Below are 20,749 nucleotides of genomic sequence, written 5' to 3'. Positions count from 1 at the left end.
CTCTGCTGGAGACTCTCCCCATCTCCCACCCTCACCTGCCCTACTGTCCCACAGAAGACCAGGCACAGTTTGCAGATGGTCCAGTGTTATGGCTTCTGTAAGGTCATCGTGGTGGCACATAAGGACCATGAGACAATCCCACAGCTGGGAACAGCATCTTGACCCAGGGTCTATCCTCTGCCAGTGCCTCACCAGGTCACCCTGGATGAGTGCTTCATCTTCATGCTGTCATTTTGTCTTCTAATAAGTGGGCTTAGTGATGTCACTTCAGCTTACTACTCCAGACCTTCTGAAAACCTGAGGCATTTAAACTTGGAAAAGATAAAGTGCTGCTGAGACAGGAGGCAAGCGACAAGCTGTGAACATCCCCGGTTCCCCTGTGGCCCCGTCACAGCTGGCTAGTCCGTTCCATTTGTTTGACATTTCTGGTCCAGCCCAACAATTTAAAAATTATTGTAGCTTTGTAATTTATTTGAGTCTCCATCAGTACTTGTCCTTTTTGATCATTCTTTAAAAATATTAGCTATTCTTACCTTTTTTCAAATCAAGACATTAAGTGATTTGAAAAAAAAAAAGTCCTGTTGGAATTTTCATTGTTCTGCCACTAAATGCATGTATGGAGAATGGCATATTTAAATTATTAAGTGCTGCACCCCATGTTCATTTTTCCACTTCTCTAGCTGTTCCTTTATGTGCCTCAGTAATGCTTTGCAAGTTTCAACACAGAACTGCTCCATATTCTTGTTAAGGTTATGTCCTGGTTTATGTCATATCACTCATAAATAAAATTGTCTCCTGACTCTTTTTTATTTGCCTTCTCCTTTCTTCTTCTGCTCTTTCCTTCCTCATGTCCTCCTTTTCCTCCCCTCCTTTTCTGTGGGTGTTGCTAGTTGGAATTTCTTTAATAAGAAGCCCTCTCTATCCAGTGAGGGCTCTGTGGTGAGCCAGCTTCCCTAGTCTCCATGCTAGAAGCAAATGGAAGCAACGCCTGCTTTGGGTGATAGAGGTGAATCCACAAAAGTCCAGAAGAAACAGAATCACAAGAGCAAGTCCCAGCTTCATGGAGAGACACAGCCTTCTCAGCAGTGCCTAGGCCCTCCCCAGCCTCTGCAGCTGGGGAAGAAGGGCTTTGCAGTCAAAGAGACTCAAGAACACTGGTATCAAGTGCCCTGGACCAAGTCAACAGTGGCCACACACCTGGACACCTTGATCTCTCTCTCCTCTCACACCCTACCCCCAGTCCCTTGGCAGGACTTTCTGGCTCTTTGCTCTGGAATGCATAAATCTGACCCCATTTCTCCATCTTCCTGACTATCCCTCTGCTCAAAGCCTCCTGACTGATCCCCTGCTTCTTCCAGGCCCTCCTAGTGTCTCCAGCAGCCTAAGGACCTGATCATGTCCCTCCTCTGTTCAAACACCTGCAGAGTTTCCCACTCACCCAGAGGAAAAGCTAATCCAGTTCCATTGGCCTGCCTGGGCTGCAGGGTCTGCCCCACATCCCCACCTCTCTCTCTTCTTGGTCCCAGCCCCTCCCACCTTGTACATTCCTTGCTGTTCCTTGAACCTAACAGACCTGATCCCACCTGGGGCCTTTGCATTCACTGTCCCCTCTCGCTGGCACTCCCTTCTCCCATGGCTCACTCTCACACCTTTTTCAAGCAGGTCTCTGCCCAGATGTTACCTTCTCAGGGAGGCCTAGCATGCTCCTCCCCACTTTCTTTTTCTCTGTATCACTTATCACCTAACCCACAGTGAATTTGTGCCCAGTCCTTGCCCTGTCCCTGCTTCAAGAAGGTTAAGTGATGACCTGTCTGTGTTCACTGTCGTGAACAAGAATCTACAAGAATGCATGGCAGGATACAAATATAAATCCAAAGGCCTCAAGTTCCAACCCCACTTCCTCGATATCACCAGTATCACCAGCATGGCCAGTTATACTTGTTATACTTGATGTTGTCCTACCTTTAGTTTATACACAAAAGTGGTAAAATCCTTACAAAATCATTTACACCTTATGACATTCAACTTTGCCACCTCCTCACTCAATTTTTACTTTAAAGTGAGATTCTCCAATGGTCCCAAGCTTTGGTTTAATGCTCTGTTCAAAGTTGCTCACCCAGGCCCTGCGTTTTCCTCCCCATACCCTTGTCTAAGCCATGTGGTTTCTGTGTCTGCCTTATTGTCTTTTGATCCTTAAAAAGCCCCCCTGCCTTTCCCTCCCCTGCACCCAGAGCCCTTCTTGAGCAGGATCTACTCCCATAGGAGGCTGGGCCAGGATCAGCAGGCCCCATCTCCTCCAGACCTCCCTTGCTGGCATTGCGGAAAGGAGGCTGAAAGTCCAGCCCATCTCGGGTCTGGCCCAGTTTCTGGTTCTGAGAGGAGGTGTGCTGGCCGGTGCTGCAGCTTCGAGCATGCTGAGCCTTCAAAATGTATCTCAGGGACAACTGAGACTCAAAAGTATCTCGGGGACAAGGAACGCTCCTGCTCTGAGGAAGCTCTCGCAGAGCTTGGGAGGGCCGGCACCTTTGCTTTTCTGTTTCTGACTTTCTTCTCTCTCCCTGGTTAACCTCCATGGCCCTTTGTCTCTCCCTCTGTCCTTGTCCCCTGCTGACTTCACATTCTCATTGTCCCATTCCACCCCTTCCTTTATCTCTCTCTCTCTCTCTCTCTCTCTCTCTCTCTCTTAATTGGCCATAATTTAGATCTATAGCCTATTATTCAGAAGTTATTTGATTGAATGAAATTTTAACTTTCCCATTCATACATTTAAAGGGCAAGAAGTGGAGCACTATGCATTTCACCCTGAAACTCTGATTTTTTGTTTTTCTAGTAATGAACATTTGAGCCCAGGGCCTTGTGCAGGCGAGGCCAGCACTCCACCATGGAGCTGCACCCCAGCCCTGAAACATTAATTTTATGGCCTTTTAACTTCTGTCACTCTTGGCTGAGCTCCTCCTGCCTTTGAAATCCATGTCCATCAATATAACATTGTCCCTTCCCCCCATCCGAGCCCTGGACTAAGGTCGTGCTCTCTGGCTCTGCTGCTCTGGCATGTTGGTAATTGAAGGTACTGAGGACCAGAGGAGCACATGGGGCCCAGATGGAGGCAAGACCCTTGGAGTACACTGTCCCCTGCCCCTTTGTGGACTAGTCCCTGAATGGCTCTTATGCTTCACATCAGGCCCAGGGGAGCAGGAGACACAAGTGGAGTACAATGTTCCTAACTTGGAGATGGACAGCCTTCTCTGTCCTTAGACTTGTTCTATTGCTTACGGATCAGGGGTTCTTTCAGGCCTCCGCCCCCAGATAGCCGAGGCATGGTCAAGGAGAAAGAAAGGGAAGGAAAATAACAATAATAACAACAATAGCATCAACAAATTCTGAGGGCTTACTTTAGCCATATCAGTATATCCCCGATATTGGATGCACATACATGAAAACATTTTTCATTGCTTATCTAAAATTCAAATGTAACTTGGAGTCCTGTAATTATACTGGATAATTCTGACAATCCTGGCACAGAGAGGTAGAGGGATTTGCTTGAGGTCACACAATGATTAGAGGAAGAGCCAGGTTTTAGAGGCAGACACTGATTGCAAAGGCAAGCCCCTGGTTACTGCTCAGCTGCTTCTCTCATCCTGGCCCTGCCTTCCTTCTGTCCAGGACCCTCCATCATGCTAGGCCCTTCCTCTCCATGGAGGAGTCTGACTAGGACCTCCCTTCCCCAGATGTCCCTGGGTTTACTCCTTAGCCTCAACCTTTGTACTTTCCCCAAAGCACAATTGGTTCATTCCATCGAAATCTATTAACACATGTGTATGGAGCACTTTCCATGAAACGCTCTGCTAATGTAGCTCTGGCTAATAGATTAGTTCCAGAAAGTGTTGTTGGATCAGTTCCCACAGGCCCTCTCCTTCCATCCAATATGACCCAACTTCAATGGGATGTCTGGAGACCATTCCCCAGACAGGTGACCCATGGGGTCCCTCTCAGGTTGGATGTGCTGGAAGGGCAAAGCCGTGAAGGGTGGATTGAGGGGACTGTGTGTCCCTCACTCTCAGCCCATACCTGCTCCTGCAGGAAACCTTCCTAAGAGGACATTCCCAACCTTCCCTCCCCATCCCTACAGGTACTACTTCCCGTGCCAACGCTGGCTGGCAGTGGAGGAGGATGATGGCCAGCTGTCCAGGGAGCTGTTGCCAGTGGACGAGTCCTATGTGCTGCCCAGCGAGGATGAGGAGGGTGGGGGACATGGTGACAGTAACCCCCTTGACAACCTGGCTCTGGAGCAAAAAGGTTTTCTAAACTAGAGCTGATTTTCTCCCTCCAGAATCCCTGCCCCCTCCTCTCCTCCACTTTTGATCTCCATCTTTCCTTCCTCCCCAAGGGCTCTGGGTACAATCCAGATGCATCACCTTCTCTTTCCTCCACAGCAAGGAAGGAGAGGACAGGGTGGGAAGCATGTTCCCATATGCCCAGCAAAACACTCACTATAAAGTACAGTTTGTAAAGTACGTGGGGTTACTGTCGGGATGGAATGGTCGTAGCCAGATCTGATTCATCTTTTGTCCTTCCCTCCAGGCACATGAGAGGCTCCCAGTGCATTTGTGTCCAGGGAAGCAATGAACACTGGCCCTCAAGAGTCCCCTGATGCTTGTGCTCTTCCCTGAAACCTGTATCCCAGATGGCAGTCAGCCCAGGGCTCCTGCCTGGTCCCCTGGATTCTCCCAATCACCATCCCCACCCCCACTTCATCTCCTCTGTCCTATTGACTCTATTGATTGAGGGTTTCCTGTGTGAGCCAGGGTCAGGGGACATTATCTCCACCCTCAGGCAACTTCAGAAAAACACATACTGCAAGTAAAGTGATCATGGAAATGTGCTTATTTCTAATCCTGGGGTCCAGGAGTGTAGGATTGAGAGAGTAGGGAAAGAGCTGGCCTGATGGGGCCAGAGGTGGGGAGCAAGGAAGCCCTCCTGGAGGTGGCGGTCCTCTCTCCTCCCTCCAGGAGACTTGAGCAGTCTGCAGCTCACTTCTCTACATTCTTCTCCTGGCAGATAAATCAACCACGTTCTCAGTGACCATAAAGACAGGGGACAAGAAGAATGCAGGTACCGATGCCAACGTCTTCATCACGCTCTTTGGCACACAAGATGACACGGGTAAGAAAGCAATGGGGACCAAAGCTTACCCACATCTGTCCCTCTCTGGGACTCAGAAGTGTCCAGGGAAATTCTGATTGCTGAACCCAGCCCCATACAAGAAAGAAAGTTCCTTTTTTCCTAAAATATCTCCTCTGGGTCAGCTTTCTCTTCTGTTCTAATGGCAGAGATGTCCCTTGCCCAAAATGCACCCCAGTAACACCTGGGAAAAAGTGGCTCCTCCCAACCTCCTATGAGCTCCAGCCAGTGGACGCCATTCTTCTTTAGTATGAGATGCCCAAGGTGTCCTGGAGTTACTCTGAAGCCTTTGCATAGCAACCCAGAGAAGGGGGCATTTAGTGCTGGGCTAGGATCTTCTCGATGCCTCCATCCAGTCATTGTGTCTGAGTTTTGAGAATCAGCCCTCAAGTTGTCATCATGCATTAGCTCAGAGCTTGTGAGTTCAGAACTGCATGCCAACTGTTCTTGAAGAATGAAGGCTTATCCTGAGCCATGGGTGCTTATATTCTAATATGACAGTGAGCTAATAGAGACCTCAGCCTGGGGAACTTAACTGATTGGTTCAAATTTCCACACCACCATTCATGAGTTGTATGACCTCAGACAAGCTGCTTAACCTCTCTGTGACTTAGTTTTCCCCACTTGTAAAATAAAGATAAAAACTTTATGTGCCTCATAGAATTGTGAATTTCATGGAATTAATTGAACATGTGAAATATTTGGGTCAAAGTGTTATTCAATAAATACTAATCATTATTATTATTTAACGGGTTAGATAAAGCAAATAATGAATGATGAACCAATTAATTTATAACTTCTACTGTATGTGGTTGTGCTGGCTCCTGAACCATGGTCAAAGGAATCCATGGCTCCAACATCTGCTCTTACTTGCCTGGACGCACTCTTGCGCCCTTGACCGTCATCATCTTATTATGTTCTTACAACAACCCTACAGGGAAGGGAACAAGAACACCTCTTTTTGACATTTGAGGAACCAAGTCTCAGAGACATTGAGCAATTTGTCCAAGATAGTCCAGATGGCAAGAGGCAGAGCCAGGTATTTGGACCAAGGTCTGTCTCTCTATGCGTTTATGCCAGTCTGCAATGAGGCTATGAATGCCAGAGACTTTCTATGTGAGGTGGGACCACAGTAGGACTGAGGGCAGGGGCAGGGGAGACTTCAAGGCAAGCTGAGGCAGGAGGGGATGGAGGTGATTCTGAGACCAGCTCAAATTTCAGGCTGACCCACAGTCGGAGTCCCCAGATTCCACATGAGAGATGGCAGGTGGGAGGTATTTGATGCCATCTCTCCAGCCTTCCAGATGAGAGTCTCCAGAGAATTCCCTTTGTCCCATCTGCATAGGGGGCCCCTGTTTTCTCAGTGAGCATGGGAAGGGTGGTTTTACTGGTAGTTCCTTCCACACGTGGAGAATCATGAAGAGTTAGGAAAGAATGTAGATGTTGACATAGAACCCCACCACCTTCTCCTTGGAGAAGGCCTTTCTTTGGGTATAAACTAGAAAAAAAATGTATACTTGAAAGGGTTACAGCAAAGCTCAATAAAAGAAAACACACACACACACACACACACACACACACACCCCAAATGTGCCAAAGTGCCTGGTGGGTGATAACTGCATGTCTAAATTCAGCTTTAGAGTTGAGAAGTTTGGTCATTGTGGAGAGAGACAAAATGGGTTGGTGGCTAACATGATTGGATAGATCTCAGGGTCAGCCAGTCATGTTGGGGTCATTTGGTTGGCAGGAACAACCCTCCTGAAATCCTCCAAGACCAACAGTGACAAATTTGAGAGAGACAGCATTGAAATCTTCACAGTAGAGACGCTGGATCTGGGAGACCTGTGGAAAGTCAGGATCGGCCATGACAACACAGGTTTGGCCTCCCTCCCCTGTTCTCTCCATGAGCACCATGTTCAGACCCCTGTGGGCATCTGAACTTGGAGATTTGGACACCATCTTCCTTCCATAATAACACAGCTTCTCCAACCCTCTAGTCCATTGGAGCCCTGGCTGTACACCGATTCTGGTCTAATTGGTTTGGGTTGGGACCTGGAAACTGGAAATTTTTAAAGCCTTTACCCATTCCCCAACCTCAGTAAAGTTAATATGAGGCTAGATTCGAAACTCCCTGACCTAACTCTGGCTCTCTGATTTGAGTGTGCATCAGAATCACGTGGGGTAGGGCAGGGGTTTTAAAGCACAGGGTTCTCTCCCACCAGACTAGATTCAACAGGTCTGGGAAGGTGCCTGAGAATATGCACATCTCCCAAGTCCTTGGGTATTGTAGAGCCTGCTGGCCTGGAGTCCCCACTTTACAACCACTGATCTAGCCAGCCCTTCGTGGAACCCACAGGCACTGCAGACAGGCAGAGGATGTACCTGTGTTTGCTCTCTCTGAGTAAAGTTGGACTCTTTTTTTTTTTTAATTTTTGTTTTTAGGTACCAGAGATTGAACTCAGGGGCACTCGACCACTGAGCCACATCCCCAGCCCTATTTTGTATTTTATTTAGAGACAGGGTCTCACTGAGTTGCTTACTGCCTCACTAAATTGCTGAGGCTGGCTCTGTACTCGCAATCCTCCTGCCTCTGCCTCCCAAGTCGCTGGGTGGATCCTTTTTCTTAGTGCCAAAACCACCCTTCTAAGCTTAAGGAAGGGATCCTGGTCCTAGAATCCATGACTGTCAAGACTGCAGGAACAGGGCTCTCTGCCGTGTTTCCATTGCTTTCTTGAAGCTGGAGCACTCTGGGAGGAGCATCATTCCTCCACTCATTTCCCTCCTCCTCCTGCATCACAAACTGAGCCAGGAAGCTGTGAGTGTCATCCTGCCATTGAGTGGCATGATTGCCTCTGTAGGCTCAGGCTCCCTGCAGCATCCCTGGGCTCCCTGTTTGGAGCTCCTTCCACCCTGGACTGCATCCACTTTCCTCCCCTCAGAATGTCTCTGACCTCCTGTTACCTCCCTGTGCTCCTTCACTGTTGCTAATTTTGCTGGCAGCAGCCCGGGGTGTGATCCAGCCCCAGCAGTGTGCACATATTAACAGGAATCATCTCAACAGTGCTGTCAGCAGAAGGAATGACGCAGGAGTGGCGGAGCTCTGGGTGTCCGCCAGCCAGTCAGGGAGGATGTCTGGAGTCCCTGCAGGAACCCACAGGAAACCATCTCTGCACAAGTTCCTGATGGTTTCTGGGTCTCCTCTCTTTCCAGGCAAGGCCCCAGGCTGGTTTGTAGACTGGGTAGAAGTGGACGCCCCATCTCTTGGAAAGTGCATGACGTTTCCCTGTGGCCGTTGGCTGGCCAAGGATGAAGATGACGGGACCATTGTCAGAGACCTTTTCCACGCAGAGCTTCAGACAAGACTGTACACACCATGTGAGCACCACACACGGCAAGGCCTGTCCCCCTCAGAATCCCAGTACCTGCCACCCGACTTCACCCCCGTCCTCCTCCAGGGTCCACTCCACTCGGCTCTCTCATTCCTTCCCCAAATTTCCTGAGCTTGGGGTGGGGGGCAGAGGCAGCAGCCATGGAACTGTGGGCATAACCTCAGGGAAAGAAAACACAGGACTTATTCCAAACTCACTGCAAACTAGCTGTGACAGCACAAAGAGAGCCTGATCTCTCTAGGCCTCAGTTTCCTCATTTGTTAAATAGAGATAATAATGTAGGGTGGTTCTAGTATCAAAAAGACTGGTCTAACTGTGGGGAATGGTGACCAAGCCACCACCAATCCTTCTTCCAGGCATCTACATGCCAAAGAAATCCCCGCTACATGAGGGTTAGGAGGAGGCGGGAGAACTCAAAAAGGAAGTCAATGTAATTCCTTTTATTGGAGTAGCTTGTGACATTTTGACATTTCCCCTCTACTGTTGTCAGCTGATCATAGACATTAAATGTTTATATATGTGTAAGTGCATTTTAGGACCTGGGAATCAAACTGAAGTCAACAAAACTATAAATAATCTGTCTGAATTTGGTAAAATCTGAACCAAACCCAGAGCATACGACAACTTTTTTTTTTCTAGCTAAATAATGAACTCTACCAAAATATTTTCCCAAAGCAACAAACAGCATGAATCTGTGATGCACTTTTCCCCCTAAAGCAATTCCAGTGAAATATTTTCTGATCCAAAGCCTGAAGTAAAGTGACATTTCCCCCTCCAGTGAAGTCCCTAGGCAGGCAGGCACAAAGCAAACCCTAGATCTAGTCCTTGCTCCTAGGAGCTGCCTGCAGCACAGGGCAGACTCTGAACTGACAGACACACATAGGGCTGGCAGAAGGACTGGTTGGGACCCTCAAGAGCAGATGTACCCATCCCCTCTGTGCCCTAGGACAGGACTTGCTCTGTGTCCCACCAAACGTGTAAGAGTTTGTGTGGCCTGACTTTGAATATGTAGTTGTCCCTTGACAGTCTGGGGAATTGATTCCAGGACCCCCCACAGACACTGAAATCTGCAGATGCTGGAGTCTCCTGTATGAAACAACATAACATTCACATATCCTCTATGCACAGCCTCCTGTATAATTTAAATTATCTCTAGATGAGTTCTTGTGCCTCATACAATGTAAATGCTAAAAAAAAAGACAATGTAAATGCTATGTAAATAGTTGGGATTCTGTGTTGATTAGGGCATAACAATAAGGAAAAATGTCTGTACATGTTTAGGACAGACACAACTTTTTTTTTTTTTTTTTTTTAATCATGGTTAGTTGAATCTGCAGATGCAGAACCTGCAGAAATGGAGGGCTGACTGTATTCAGTTCTAGCCTGATGGTAAAAGCAACCCATTTGCCCCTTGCCTTGGACTCTCTTTTTCCAAAAGAAAAAAAAAAAGCAAAAAGGTGGGGAGAGAAAGGAAGGAAGGGGAGAAAAGAAAAAAGACCACAAAAGGAAATTGTTCAGGAAAGCCAGAATGAAGAGCTGGGTGCCGCGTGAATGTGAAACTCTCAGGGTGGGAAGAGGGGGGAGGAGTCGACTGCTCAGGACCTACTTCCAGAGAAGGCCTCCGGGTCCAAAGCCATGGGCTCCAGGGAACCAGGGAGCTTGGTCCAGGACTGATAGAAAACAGTGTCAGCAGTCCCAGGCAGGATACTGGAGAGCATGTTGGAAGCTAGGTGTGACGGTTGTCAAGGTGGTGTGATCCCCTGTGAAGCCAGTGACAAGAGACCACAAGTGCTCCTGGTGGGGCGACCGAGGACCTGCCCCAGAGGCCAGAGAATCAGAAAGGGGCGGCGGAGGCTCTGGACATGCAGTCCCCAGGGGAGGCAGGCCCCAGTCTGGAACTACAAAGGCAGAGCTGTGTCATGTCACAGCCAGGAGGGACTTTTGGCTTCCACATATGTCTGAGGGTCATGACAGGGGAGGGAGGTGTCCCAGGGCAGTGAGTTTGGGGAGGAGAAAGTCTAAGAGGGGACCCTCCCCAGGCCATCTTGAGCTCTTCCTCAACTTTCACACATCAAGGTTTTTCCTGGATGTTCTTAATAAATGTATTTGTGGTTCATGAAACAAACTGAACCACAGTCTAGTTAAACCTCCTCGTTTTATAGGTGAAGAAACCAAGGCCCAAGGACACACAGCTACCCCATGGCAGAGGCAGAACTAAAAACCAGAAACCAAATGTGGGCCCAGGCCTGGAGCCATGAGGGCTCAGGGTGGGGCTGTTCCTACTCAGAAACATCCAGGGCTTCTGCTGCTGCCCGCTGGTCTCAGGACAGCCCAAACTCCATCACCAGCTTTTCTCTCAGGCCTCCCAGGCTTCAGGCCAGGGAGCAACCTGAATCCTCACAGGACTGCAGAGATGAGCCTCCCTGTGTCTTGAGGGCCTGGCAGGGTTAAGGCCTCTATTTCTCAGCAACACATAAGTGGGGCCCTCTTGGGCCACTGTGGGGCTCCATGTCATCTTTATGGGCCTCCACGGCATGCTCTCCCTGTGGCTGGTGGCAGGAGGCAGTCCGTTCTTCCATTTCACCCTGGGGGTAGACTGTATAGGCTCTGAGGTCAGACAAGTCTGGGTTCAAGTTTGAATACCACCATGTTCATCTCAGGCAAGTGATTTCTCTGAGCCATGATTTCCTCATGTTATAAAATGGGTAAAACAATACCTACTCCATCAGGTCATCATGAGGATGAAAAGAGATGAGGCCTTTAGAGTGCTTAATATAGAATCTGGCACATAGCAAGTCCTCCATGAATGACAGTTACAAGTGTCACTATCACAGGTCTGCGTCAAAGCACCCTGAAAATAAATGAAGAGCAAATTCCTTGTCTGGAGAAGCCAGAACTGCCTGTTCTCTTGAGCATTTTCCTCTGGGATTTCTCTCTTGTGTGTTATCTCTCTCTCTCTCTCTCTCTCTCCTTATTTTACTGAGGCCTACAGTAACCATACACATTCATATACATATGCAACAAATGAAAGTGTCACAAAAAATTTACCCTCCCTCTGTGGGACATACAGTGAGATTTTCTATTCCATATAGTTTTTAAAAAATATTTTTTAGTTGTTGATGGACCTTTATTTTATTTATTTGTAGGTGGTGCTGAGAATCGAACCTAGTGCCTCACACATGCTAGGCAAGCACTCTTCCACTGAGCTACAACCCCAGCCCCAATTCTATAAAGTTTGTAAAGTACTGGGTGGGTAGCTTGCTGAACCCACTTCACAAGCTGCCCGTGAACCCAAATGAGTAGTTACAATACATGATTTTTAAACTACTGTTTTCAAACTTTAGTGGAGAGTGTGTGTTAGACCTACCTCACAGACAATCTGAGGAGGAGTTTGGGAATCTGTATTTTTAACAAGCTCCCCAAGGCTCCTGAATCAAAAGGTCCTCAGCTAACACTGCAGACTTGCTGGTCCTTCCCGCTGGTGGATGCTCATGGGGTAGCTGCTTGTTAACAGCCCTGGTGGGACAGATCTCTTTTAAAGACAGACGGTAGTCCCAGAACTGAGGAAACCTGGTCACCCTCATCTCCTCCTGTCCCTCCTCTACAGGACACTTCTGTAAAGTGAAGGTAACTGAATGAAGGTCCAGGTGCACAGGTTGGGGAGGGCAGGCCAGCTTGAAGCAAGTGAGGCTGGGAGCTAGAGCTGGGGAGAAAGGAGAGAGGATTCTCACCACTGAAGCCGGGAGATCTGGTTGGTGAGTCCCCTGAAATCTAGTGCTCCTGATTACAGAATGTCCAGCTGAGCACCATGTTGAGGGGACTTTACAGATAACAGAAACTAAGGTTCATAACTAACTTGCTCAGGTCACATGGATAGTTAAGTCAGATTCAAGCTTGGGCTTGTCAAATTCCATAACTTGGGCCTTCTGTCAGTCTGCTGTACTGGTCTTGTGATGCCTGAGGCTCAGCGACCCTGATCTGGTCTGAGGGATCGGAGGATTTCTGTGATTGCAAGACATGGAACAGGACCACCCTGTGGTTGCTAGGCGACCATGTGAAAGTCAGGTCCAGGAGCAGCAGCTCCCCAGTGAAAGGGTCTGGGCTGGTGAAGAACTTGACCTCACCTGCCTTTGTCTTCCATTCTCTCGCCCCCTCTTGCCACCCCCCCCCCCCTCAGTTGTCCCTTACGAGATCACCCTCTACACCAGCGATGTCTTTGCTGCTGGGACAGATGCCAACATCTTCATCGTCATCTATGGCTGCGATGCCGTGTGCACGCGGCAGAAGTTTCTGTGCACCAACAAGAGGGAGCAGAAGCTGTTCTTTGAGAGGAAGTCTGCCTCCCGCTTCATCGTGGAGGTACCTGGGCTCAGCAAGCTGCCTGCAGAGGTGGCGGGTCAGAGACAGGGAGAGAAGCCTGCGTTGAGGGCAGGACGTGCCCTTCATAGTGGGAGCTGGGCAGCTCATCTAGTGTCTCTGGGCTTCAGAACCTCCCACCAACCAGGAGGACAGTGAAGCTGGCTCTGGCCCTCCAGGACTAGGGTCAGGACCAGAGGCAACGAATGGCTAGGATATGGGAAAATGAGAGAAACGATGGCAACAGGTTGTCTCCCGTGAGTCCACCACAAAACTCAGGTCTATAGTTGGAGCAAGGCTTCTGGGCAGGCTGGTCTGGGGGATCTGGGGAGTGGCATACAAATCTCACCACTAGTGATCACTTGGGGACAGGTCTACTGCTCAGCTTGCAAGCCACGACCAAGCAATCCAATAGAGAAGAACATCCGTGTGTTCCCCAGCTCCCTGTCAGGTCTGGGCAGTGGGGGTTTTCCCTGAAGTTTGGTATGGGTGTAGGTCCCAGCCCCCTGGAGTCCCACACCCCCCCATTCAGTGCCTACTCTGACCCAGGATCCCTGCAGTATACCCAGCGGGTGGGAGATACGAGAGCAGGAGAGGCCCCGCCCCTGCCTTCAAGAGTTCTGCAGTGTGGGTGAGAACCCCAGAATCCACACAAAGCTTCTGGGTCTGGTGATTGTCACCATAATTGACCCTGTGGGTCAGAGCGCACGAACCTCAAGGATTTATCTATATTCATTCACAGAACTCTCATAGCAACCCTGCTGGACCGATCCCTGGGCAAAGAGGGGGAAACCAAGGCATAGGGTGCTCAGGGGCTTACAGAAAGCCACACCAGTAGGAAACAGTGGACGCAGTCTCTGAATCTGGAAGGACTGGCTCTGGAATAGCACCCTGAGCCTCGGCCAGATCTAGCAAGTGGGCGGAGCTGGAGCCCATAGGTATCTAGGGAAGGAAAGGGCTCTTGGAAGAGCTGGTTTTGGCTGGGCATGAAAGTGGACACATGCAGGGACAAGGAGGAATGGTATTCCTTGTGCAGGGAACAGCATGACCAGCACCCCAGAGGAGGAAATAAATAAAGCTTGCAGATTGAGGTTTAGCCAGAGGGCCTGGAGGAGCATGATGTGACTTAGGGAAACAGCAGGAATGAGAAGGGCCAGGAACCTCAGGGGCCTCAACTCTCCAAGTAGCAGGGACCTGTGGAGACACCCCTTCTTTGCTGGTTATGGGAAACAAAGCCCCCAACTCTTCCTCATTATTGATCAGTCAGTGGCTGTCCCAGGAGACCTTCTTAGGGACCATTCAGGCACTCGTGGGAAGGTCTGCCACCTTTGTTGAGTCTTTTAGCAAGAAAAATTCAAGGCTGATTCATTTATCCACATAAAACTCACATCTCACCACCCAAGATGTCATGGCGTGAGTCATCTGAGCCCAATGCCGTCAGTGGCTGAGGCTGTGGTTACACCTCAGCAGGACTTCTGGAGACTTTCATCAATGAAGTCCCCGCTAACAAGCAGCTATAATTTGCCAGTAATTTGTTGCTATTTTTTTTTCTTTTCAAATCTATTTGAGTTTGAGACCTTGAGAACACACAAAAAGGCTTTGTCTCTAGCCCCTGCCCCTCCTCCTGCCCACACCCCTCTCTTCCTTTCTGTTGTCCAGTGGATCTCCAGGTGAGAGGAGAGCCCGGGGATGGCCAGCACTGACTCTCACTCAGCCACTAGCCCATGAGCCAGCCACCACTTCTCCCCACGCAAGGACACAGGGTTATCTGGGAAAAGAACAAGAAGAGCTCAGAGTCCTCGAGCGAGCCCTTCCTGCAAGCTCCTCATGACATGTCCAGGAGGGTGGCAGTATAATCATCCCATTTCACAGATGAGGAAACAGCACAGGAAGGCTTAGAGACTTACTCCAGTTATCCTAAAACAGCAGAGCAGGGCTCTGTACTCCAGAACCTTCTCTGCTTATTTCTTTCACCTTGCAGGAGAATCCCAGGTCCCTTCTGATGCTGACATCCTCTGAGGCCCACCATCTGTGACCAACAGTCCTCTAAAGGCCTCCTGGCATTTGAGGGATAACTGTTGAGTCAGCTCCTGGTGCATCCAACCAAGTAGCTGGTAGATTCAGGTCTCAGAGGTATCATTGCAGCCAGAGGCTCACACATCTCACACCTCAAGGCAGTGGGAGGGGAAGGAGGAAAGAGGCCTGTGGCCAGAGGGAGAGTCACTGACCCTTTACTGCCTGGTCCTACTGGGCAGCTGGGTCCTCAGATGGAGATCCTGAGGACCAGGGAGTCCTCCCGCAGCTTCTGCGCATGTCTAGATGGGGAAGAGTAAGGCCTCGTTTACAATTTCCATGGCAGTGAAAACACTGATCTTTGTTTAGAGACTCAGAAGCCTCAGGGTCTCCAGATAGCCATCATGGCCACTGATTTTCACTCCTCTGATGCAGAGGGGTGGTGGCAATGGGGAGGGGAGGTGCCACAGGGCAGCTGTCGCATCCTTGTCCACCCACAGAATGTGCAGCCATGTGGGGTTCTGCCAGGCACGTAGAGCCAGAGAACCGTGATCATGCCCATAACCTTAGACCTGGAAGTGACTTTCAGAGGTTCCCCTATACTCCTGCATCAGCTGAGCAAGATGTGTTCTCCCCATTTCATAGACAAGGACATTAAGGCCCGGAGGTCAAGTGGCTTGCCTCAGGTCACACAGGTCGGAGGGGCAGAGCCAGGGTAAGAACTGGGGAGCATGAGTGCCGATGCCCCACCACTGCGGCCGGGTGGGGAGGCCAGGGTTGGAGGCAGCCCTAGCTCATGCAGAGGTCACTTCTGGCTGAAGTTCTGGAGGCTTTGCATTGGATGAATGACTCAGTCGATCATTCAGACACCGTTGTCTCATCAAGAGCTCTCCATTCATGCCAGAACTGACTCTGCCACCTCTTTGTGGCCCCTGAGAGCTTGGTGGAGCCAGCTGGGCGGCCACTTCTGCAGAGAAACTGACAGGCAACTCACATCTGCAGACACCCCACCTCAGCCCCCAACCTTATGTAGGCATTCTGGGGACCATCAGCCAGGACATCCGGGTGACACTGCCAGCTGACCCTGCCCTTCTTTTCTCTTTGCCCTTCCTCAACTTGTCCCGATCCTCTTATGGACAGGCAGGGTGTGGATCGGTACATACAGCATCATTTTAGAGGAGAACATGACATATGAGAACCCAGAGAGGCCCAAGAGTCTCACAGGGGTGCTTGAGTCGGGCTGGTTGGGCAGGCAGCCTGGCAGACAGAGCGCCCACAGGTGCACCGTGGACAAGTGCATGGCCTTGCCCTGTGTCTGGCCACCCCACCACTTCCTTAAAGAGGCTCTGAGGGGTCAGGGACCTGTCAGTTCTGAAGGAGCTGCTCCCTGGCACCCCATTGCCTGTAGGCTTCAGGCAGGAGAGAGAGATCGGCTTCCCCCAGTTCAGGGCTTGCCCGGGCACACCATTGTAAAGTGTTATGAGGGCTGATGTCATCATACCCACCTTGTAGGGAAGGGAACAAAAATACTCATTCTTTGGTCCTCTCCACCACCACTGGTCTGCTGGTTGAGTGCCCAGGTCACAGGCACTGTTCCTGGCTTTGGGGATACAATGATGAACACAGGTGCCTGCCCTGTGGCTTTCAGTGCTAAAAGAAAGAATAGGTACAATGCAGTGGTGGAAGAGACAGAAGGCAACACACAAACTTCTGTCTGTGGGAAGTACCCAGAGGGGGAGCCACACTAAGCTGGGCACCCGTCATGAAGAGAATTGACTTTCTTGGGAAGTCCAAGGGACACTGGCAAAGCACATGCAAAGGTTCTGTGGCAAGGGAATGTCAAGTTTGCAGGACTGGAGTTTGTGGGAGTGCAGAAAAGGCATGGCAGGAGAGGAGCGCCTCTTCGTGACCTGAGGGCTTGAACAAGGTCAGCCTGGCAAGACAGCAAGGGCAGAATCTCAGCTCCTCTTATGATACCCAATTCAGTTCTCCAATGGGGAATGGGACTTTCCAACAGCAAGCAACAGGAAGCCAGGGGGCGGGGCTCCACCTTGAGGAGTGAGCCACCTCCCGAGAAGTGGACTGAACTGGGAGAGGGAGTTCAGTGACTTTAAGTCGGGGTTGGGGAAGTTAAGCATGAACATGGAATGTGCAGAGGGGGGGTTGGACTGGCTGGGCCATGGAGAATTTTGGAGAAAGTGACCTCTAAAAGTTCAAAGGGACTTAGGGGTGGCTGCCCTAGGGAGGCAGAGTGTCACTGAGGCTTTTCTGCTAACCTCTGCCTTTTATCCTTTTCAAAGTTGGAAGACGTGGGAGAAATCATTGAAAAAATCCGGATCGGCCACGATAACACAGGCATAAATCCGGGGTGGCACTGCTCCCACGTGGACATCCGTAGGCTCCTCCCAGACAAAGACGTGAGTTTTTGCCTGGTCTGCTCTGCTCCTCCTCTTGCCCTGTTCCAGAAGAGACAAAGCAAATTCCCTTGATGGCTACTTCAGCCTTATTCAATTGAAATACAATCTCCTCAGGAAAAATTCACCCAATTCACTCAGACTAGTTCAGGGCCAAGGCAGAATCTTCTGGAACCTGGTTTAGTGGCCAAGGAGGAGAGTCTGGGCAGCCACATCTCTGCTCCCCATGCCCAAGGCCAGAGTACTAGTGAATGACCAGAATGTCCATCTTCTACTCAAAGTCAGTTCACAGAAGGAAAACATTCTGCATCCACAAAATTCTCAAGTTAGGAGACAGCTCTCTGCCATAGTGGATCTGAATGATTTGGGAGTGACTTAAAAGCGTGGAACTCCTTCCCTTACTCCCTGAATCTAAATGTTCACTTTGGGGTTCAGATATCTATGTTTAAGTGACCCTGGGAACCCCAGCCTTCAAGAGCCAATCACTGACGTGGTTGTGAAAGTCTTCAGGTAGGACTAGATCTGCAGAACGGGGCAAGAAGATGCCTTGTGGTTTTTGCACTTTTGAGGCTCCATGTCACTTGTCCTTGGTCTAATTAACATTAACATGAGTCTCTGGAATTGGTAGTTCCCACACCAGGGGCTAATTTCTCCCTCCTTCTCACTCCAGGGTACAGAGACCTTGACTTTCCCATGTGATCGATGGCTTGCCACCTCCGAGGATGACAAGAAGACCATTCGAGAACTGGTCCCCTACGACATCTTCACTGAGAAATACATGAAAGACGGGTCCTTGAGGCAGGTCTACAAGGAAGTGGAAGAGCCCCTGGACAGTAAGTGTAGGGGTCACCCCCATCACCAGAGGCAGCGCCAGGGCCTGGCCCTCCCTTGCAGAGCACCTGCCCTTTCCAGACTGAGCCTTCTCCTGCAGAAGGAGGGTCTATTTTATCTCCATGCTGTAGAGAGGGTAACTGAGGCTCACAGAAGTCACACAAGCTGCCCAGCAGCTAATAAATTGCAGCAGTAGACTTCAAAGTTTTCCCTGTTTCACTCCAAAGTGTGTATTCAAATCCCTTCCTGGTCCAATATTATGATAATAAATCCAAATAGGCGTTTTCCTGTGCCTGAATTATCCTGGTCCTCGCTTTCTCTCTCCTCCATATATTTGCCTACCAATCTGGGTGGATTGGTCCTCTCTGCTCATGCTGGATCCAGCTGCTCCAATTAAGTATGAATTAAGAAGCATCTTGAAACTTGGGATGTAGTTCAATGTAGAGCACCTGCCTCGCATGCAAGGTCTTGAGTTGGATTCCCAGCACCACCAAAAAGAAAAGAAAAAAAAAGGAGGGAAGAAAGGCAGTCAGACAGGCAGAAAAGCTCTAGCTGATTTGTAACTGAAACTCTTGTTTATTAGCTCTCCATGGTTGGAGGGTTGGATGCAGGGACAGAGTGTCCAAGGTCCCATATTTGTTTTTTGTATGAGCCAGCCCCTTTCTCTCTTTTCTTTCCAGAATCCCCAGCCCTTTTAAAATATTTTATTTAGAGAAAGGGTCTAGCTGAGTTGCTTAGGGACTTCCTAAGTTGCAGAGGCTGACTTTGAACTCATGATCCTCTGGAGCTGCTGGGATTACAGGCATGAGCCACCATGCCCAGCCCTTTCTCCATTCTTCCTGAATGTCATTTTCTCTGCAGGATCTGCACCACCCTGACCACTCAATTCTTGGGCTTCCTCCTTTGCTTTGGGTGACACAGTCACATTCTGATTCTCTTCCTACCTCTCTAAATAGCCCGCTGAGGTGGTATTCCTCAAGGCTTACTCTTCAGCTTTCTCCTCTTTTTCTACATCATGTGTGCGTGCACATGCACATATGTTCTTCCTGTACCTCAGGGGCAGAGTCACACCTCTGTTTTGACCAGTGAAGGTGTGGTCCATGTCAATCCCCACATTATTCACCAGTCATTCGTGAATTAGCTTTAGCTATTTCAAAAATCAACTTCACTTGCAAGAGCCAGACTTTATGCCACTGATAACATACAAAAAACTCCTCTGGGCCTCTCCAGCATGGTGGTCTACATGGACCCCAGAAGCTCTAAAACCTTAGAAATCCAGCTCAACATTGTGGTGTTGCCTTCTTAGAAAAACTGGAGTAAAACCCAAGACTCCAATAAAATCCAAGATTCCCATCTAAAGACAGGGGAACAGATCTTTCTGCCCACCAAGCTGGTGAGACAATCAAAAGTCAAATATATTTTTCCTTTTCTATTACAGGAAGAAAAACAGTTATAGCTCCTTCATTCCTTCAATCTCAACTGCCACTCCACTTGGAAATAAAAACCAGTGTTGCCCCAGTACCATGACTCTCCCTGCCCATATTTCTTTCCCTAAATTTTCTTTGCTATTGAATCAGTTTTCTTTTCTTCTTGGACCCCAGAAGATGCCCTGGACTGCTGTCCCAGCAGCACACTTGGGCTGTTCTGTATGAATCACTTGCCACAAAACCCACTCGGCGCTTGGTGATGTTTCTAAGGAAACATCTTTCCACTGATGAGCTGTGGCCTGGGTGGGATGGAGAGGGAGGAGGATCCAGAAATAGCTGGATCCTGCACACGGCATTGCTCAGCACCCAGAAGCTGGATCTGTTTTCCTAATTCCCTAAAGACTGGAAAAAGCAGTGGGGGTGGAGTAGGGGGAGTAGGAAGGCCATTTAGTCACAGCCCCTGGGGACACATCAGCAATCTGGGAAGAAGGCTTCTAGAAACGTGTCCTCACAGGCCCACCCACCCACCATGATGATTCCATGTGTGGAACAGGCAGGCCTGAAGGCAGCCAGGAAGTGGAGGAGAGGAAGTGAGAGGGGAGGACAGGCGACTGTTGTGTCTCAACAGTGACAAGACTCCTAATGTCACTTCATGTCAGTATTACCTTGGTAGACTTGGATGATATTGGCTCTTTGAAGCAACAAGAGGTTTCATTTACTAATGCAGCAGGAATGCTGGCTGGACCGTGCACTGAGTATGGTGGGGTAAGGGCAAGCGTGACATGTCCCCAGTTGCCCTCACATTGGGAGACACACCTGTAACCATTAGGTCTCACAATGCACCAACAGGCTTTGGAAAGCAGGACGCTGGAGAGTGCTGTGGAGAGAGAGACAGTGGGTGGGAGGTCTGGAATGGAGGTGGGGTGCAGCAGGGACAGAGCTCATTTGGACGTGTGAGTTTGATGCTGGGTTCTAGTCGAGGTGGAGATGACCACTAGGTAACAGAGCAAGGGTTTGAAGCATGGGAAGCAACTGGAGATACAGACTCAGGAGCTCAAGGAAGACACTGCCAGGCTGTGCAAGATGAGCTGAGAGAGGTGGGTGGAACTGGGAAGACTTGGGGTCCATGGGGTGCAAA

The 20,749-nt window shown here is 49.6% G+C and overlaps 1 protein-coding gene across 3 annotated transcripts in view; it reads left to right on the top strand.

Moving 5' to 3' along the window:
* Nucleotides 1-20,749, top strand: part of LOXHD1 (lipoxygenase homology PLAT domains 1) — a gene marked incomplete at both ends in the record, with an annotated part of 139,103 nt that overhangs the window by 76,230 nt on the left and 42,124 nt on the right. For all 3 annotated transcript variants that reach the window (XM_081263228.1, XM_081263227.1, XM_081263226.1), the window contains 7 exons: nt 4,130-4,296; nt 5,059-5,163; nt 6,929-7,057; nt 8,392-8,556; nt 12,748-12,929; nt 17,240-17,356; nt 18,024-18,186. In XM_081263228.1, the coding sequence (XP_081119354.1) occupies nt 4,130-4,296; nt 5,059-5,163; nt 6,929-7,057; nt 8,392-8,556; nt 12,748-12,929; nt 17,240-17,356; nt 18,024-18,186 (1,028 nt within the window). The remainder of the gene's footprint in view (nt 1-4,129; nt 4,297-5,058; nt 5,164-6,928; nt 7,058-8,391; nt 8,557-12,747; nt 12,930-17,239; nt 17,357-18,023; nt 18,187-20,749) is intronic.

The sequence above is a fragment of the Spermophilus citellus genome (assembly GCF_964194105.1).
Source record: "Spermophilus citellus genome assembly, chromosome: 12".
NCBI classification, from domain to species: domain Eukaryota; kingdom Metazoa; phylum Chordata; class Mammalia; order Rodentia; family Sciuridae; genus Spermophilus; species Spermophilus citellus.
This window is presented reverse-complemented; position numbering and strand designations above follow the sequence as displayed.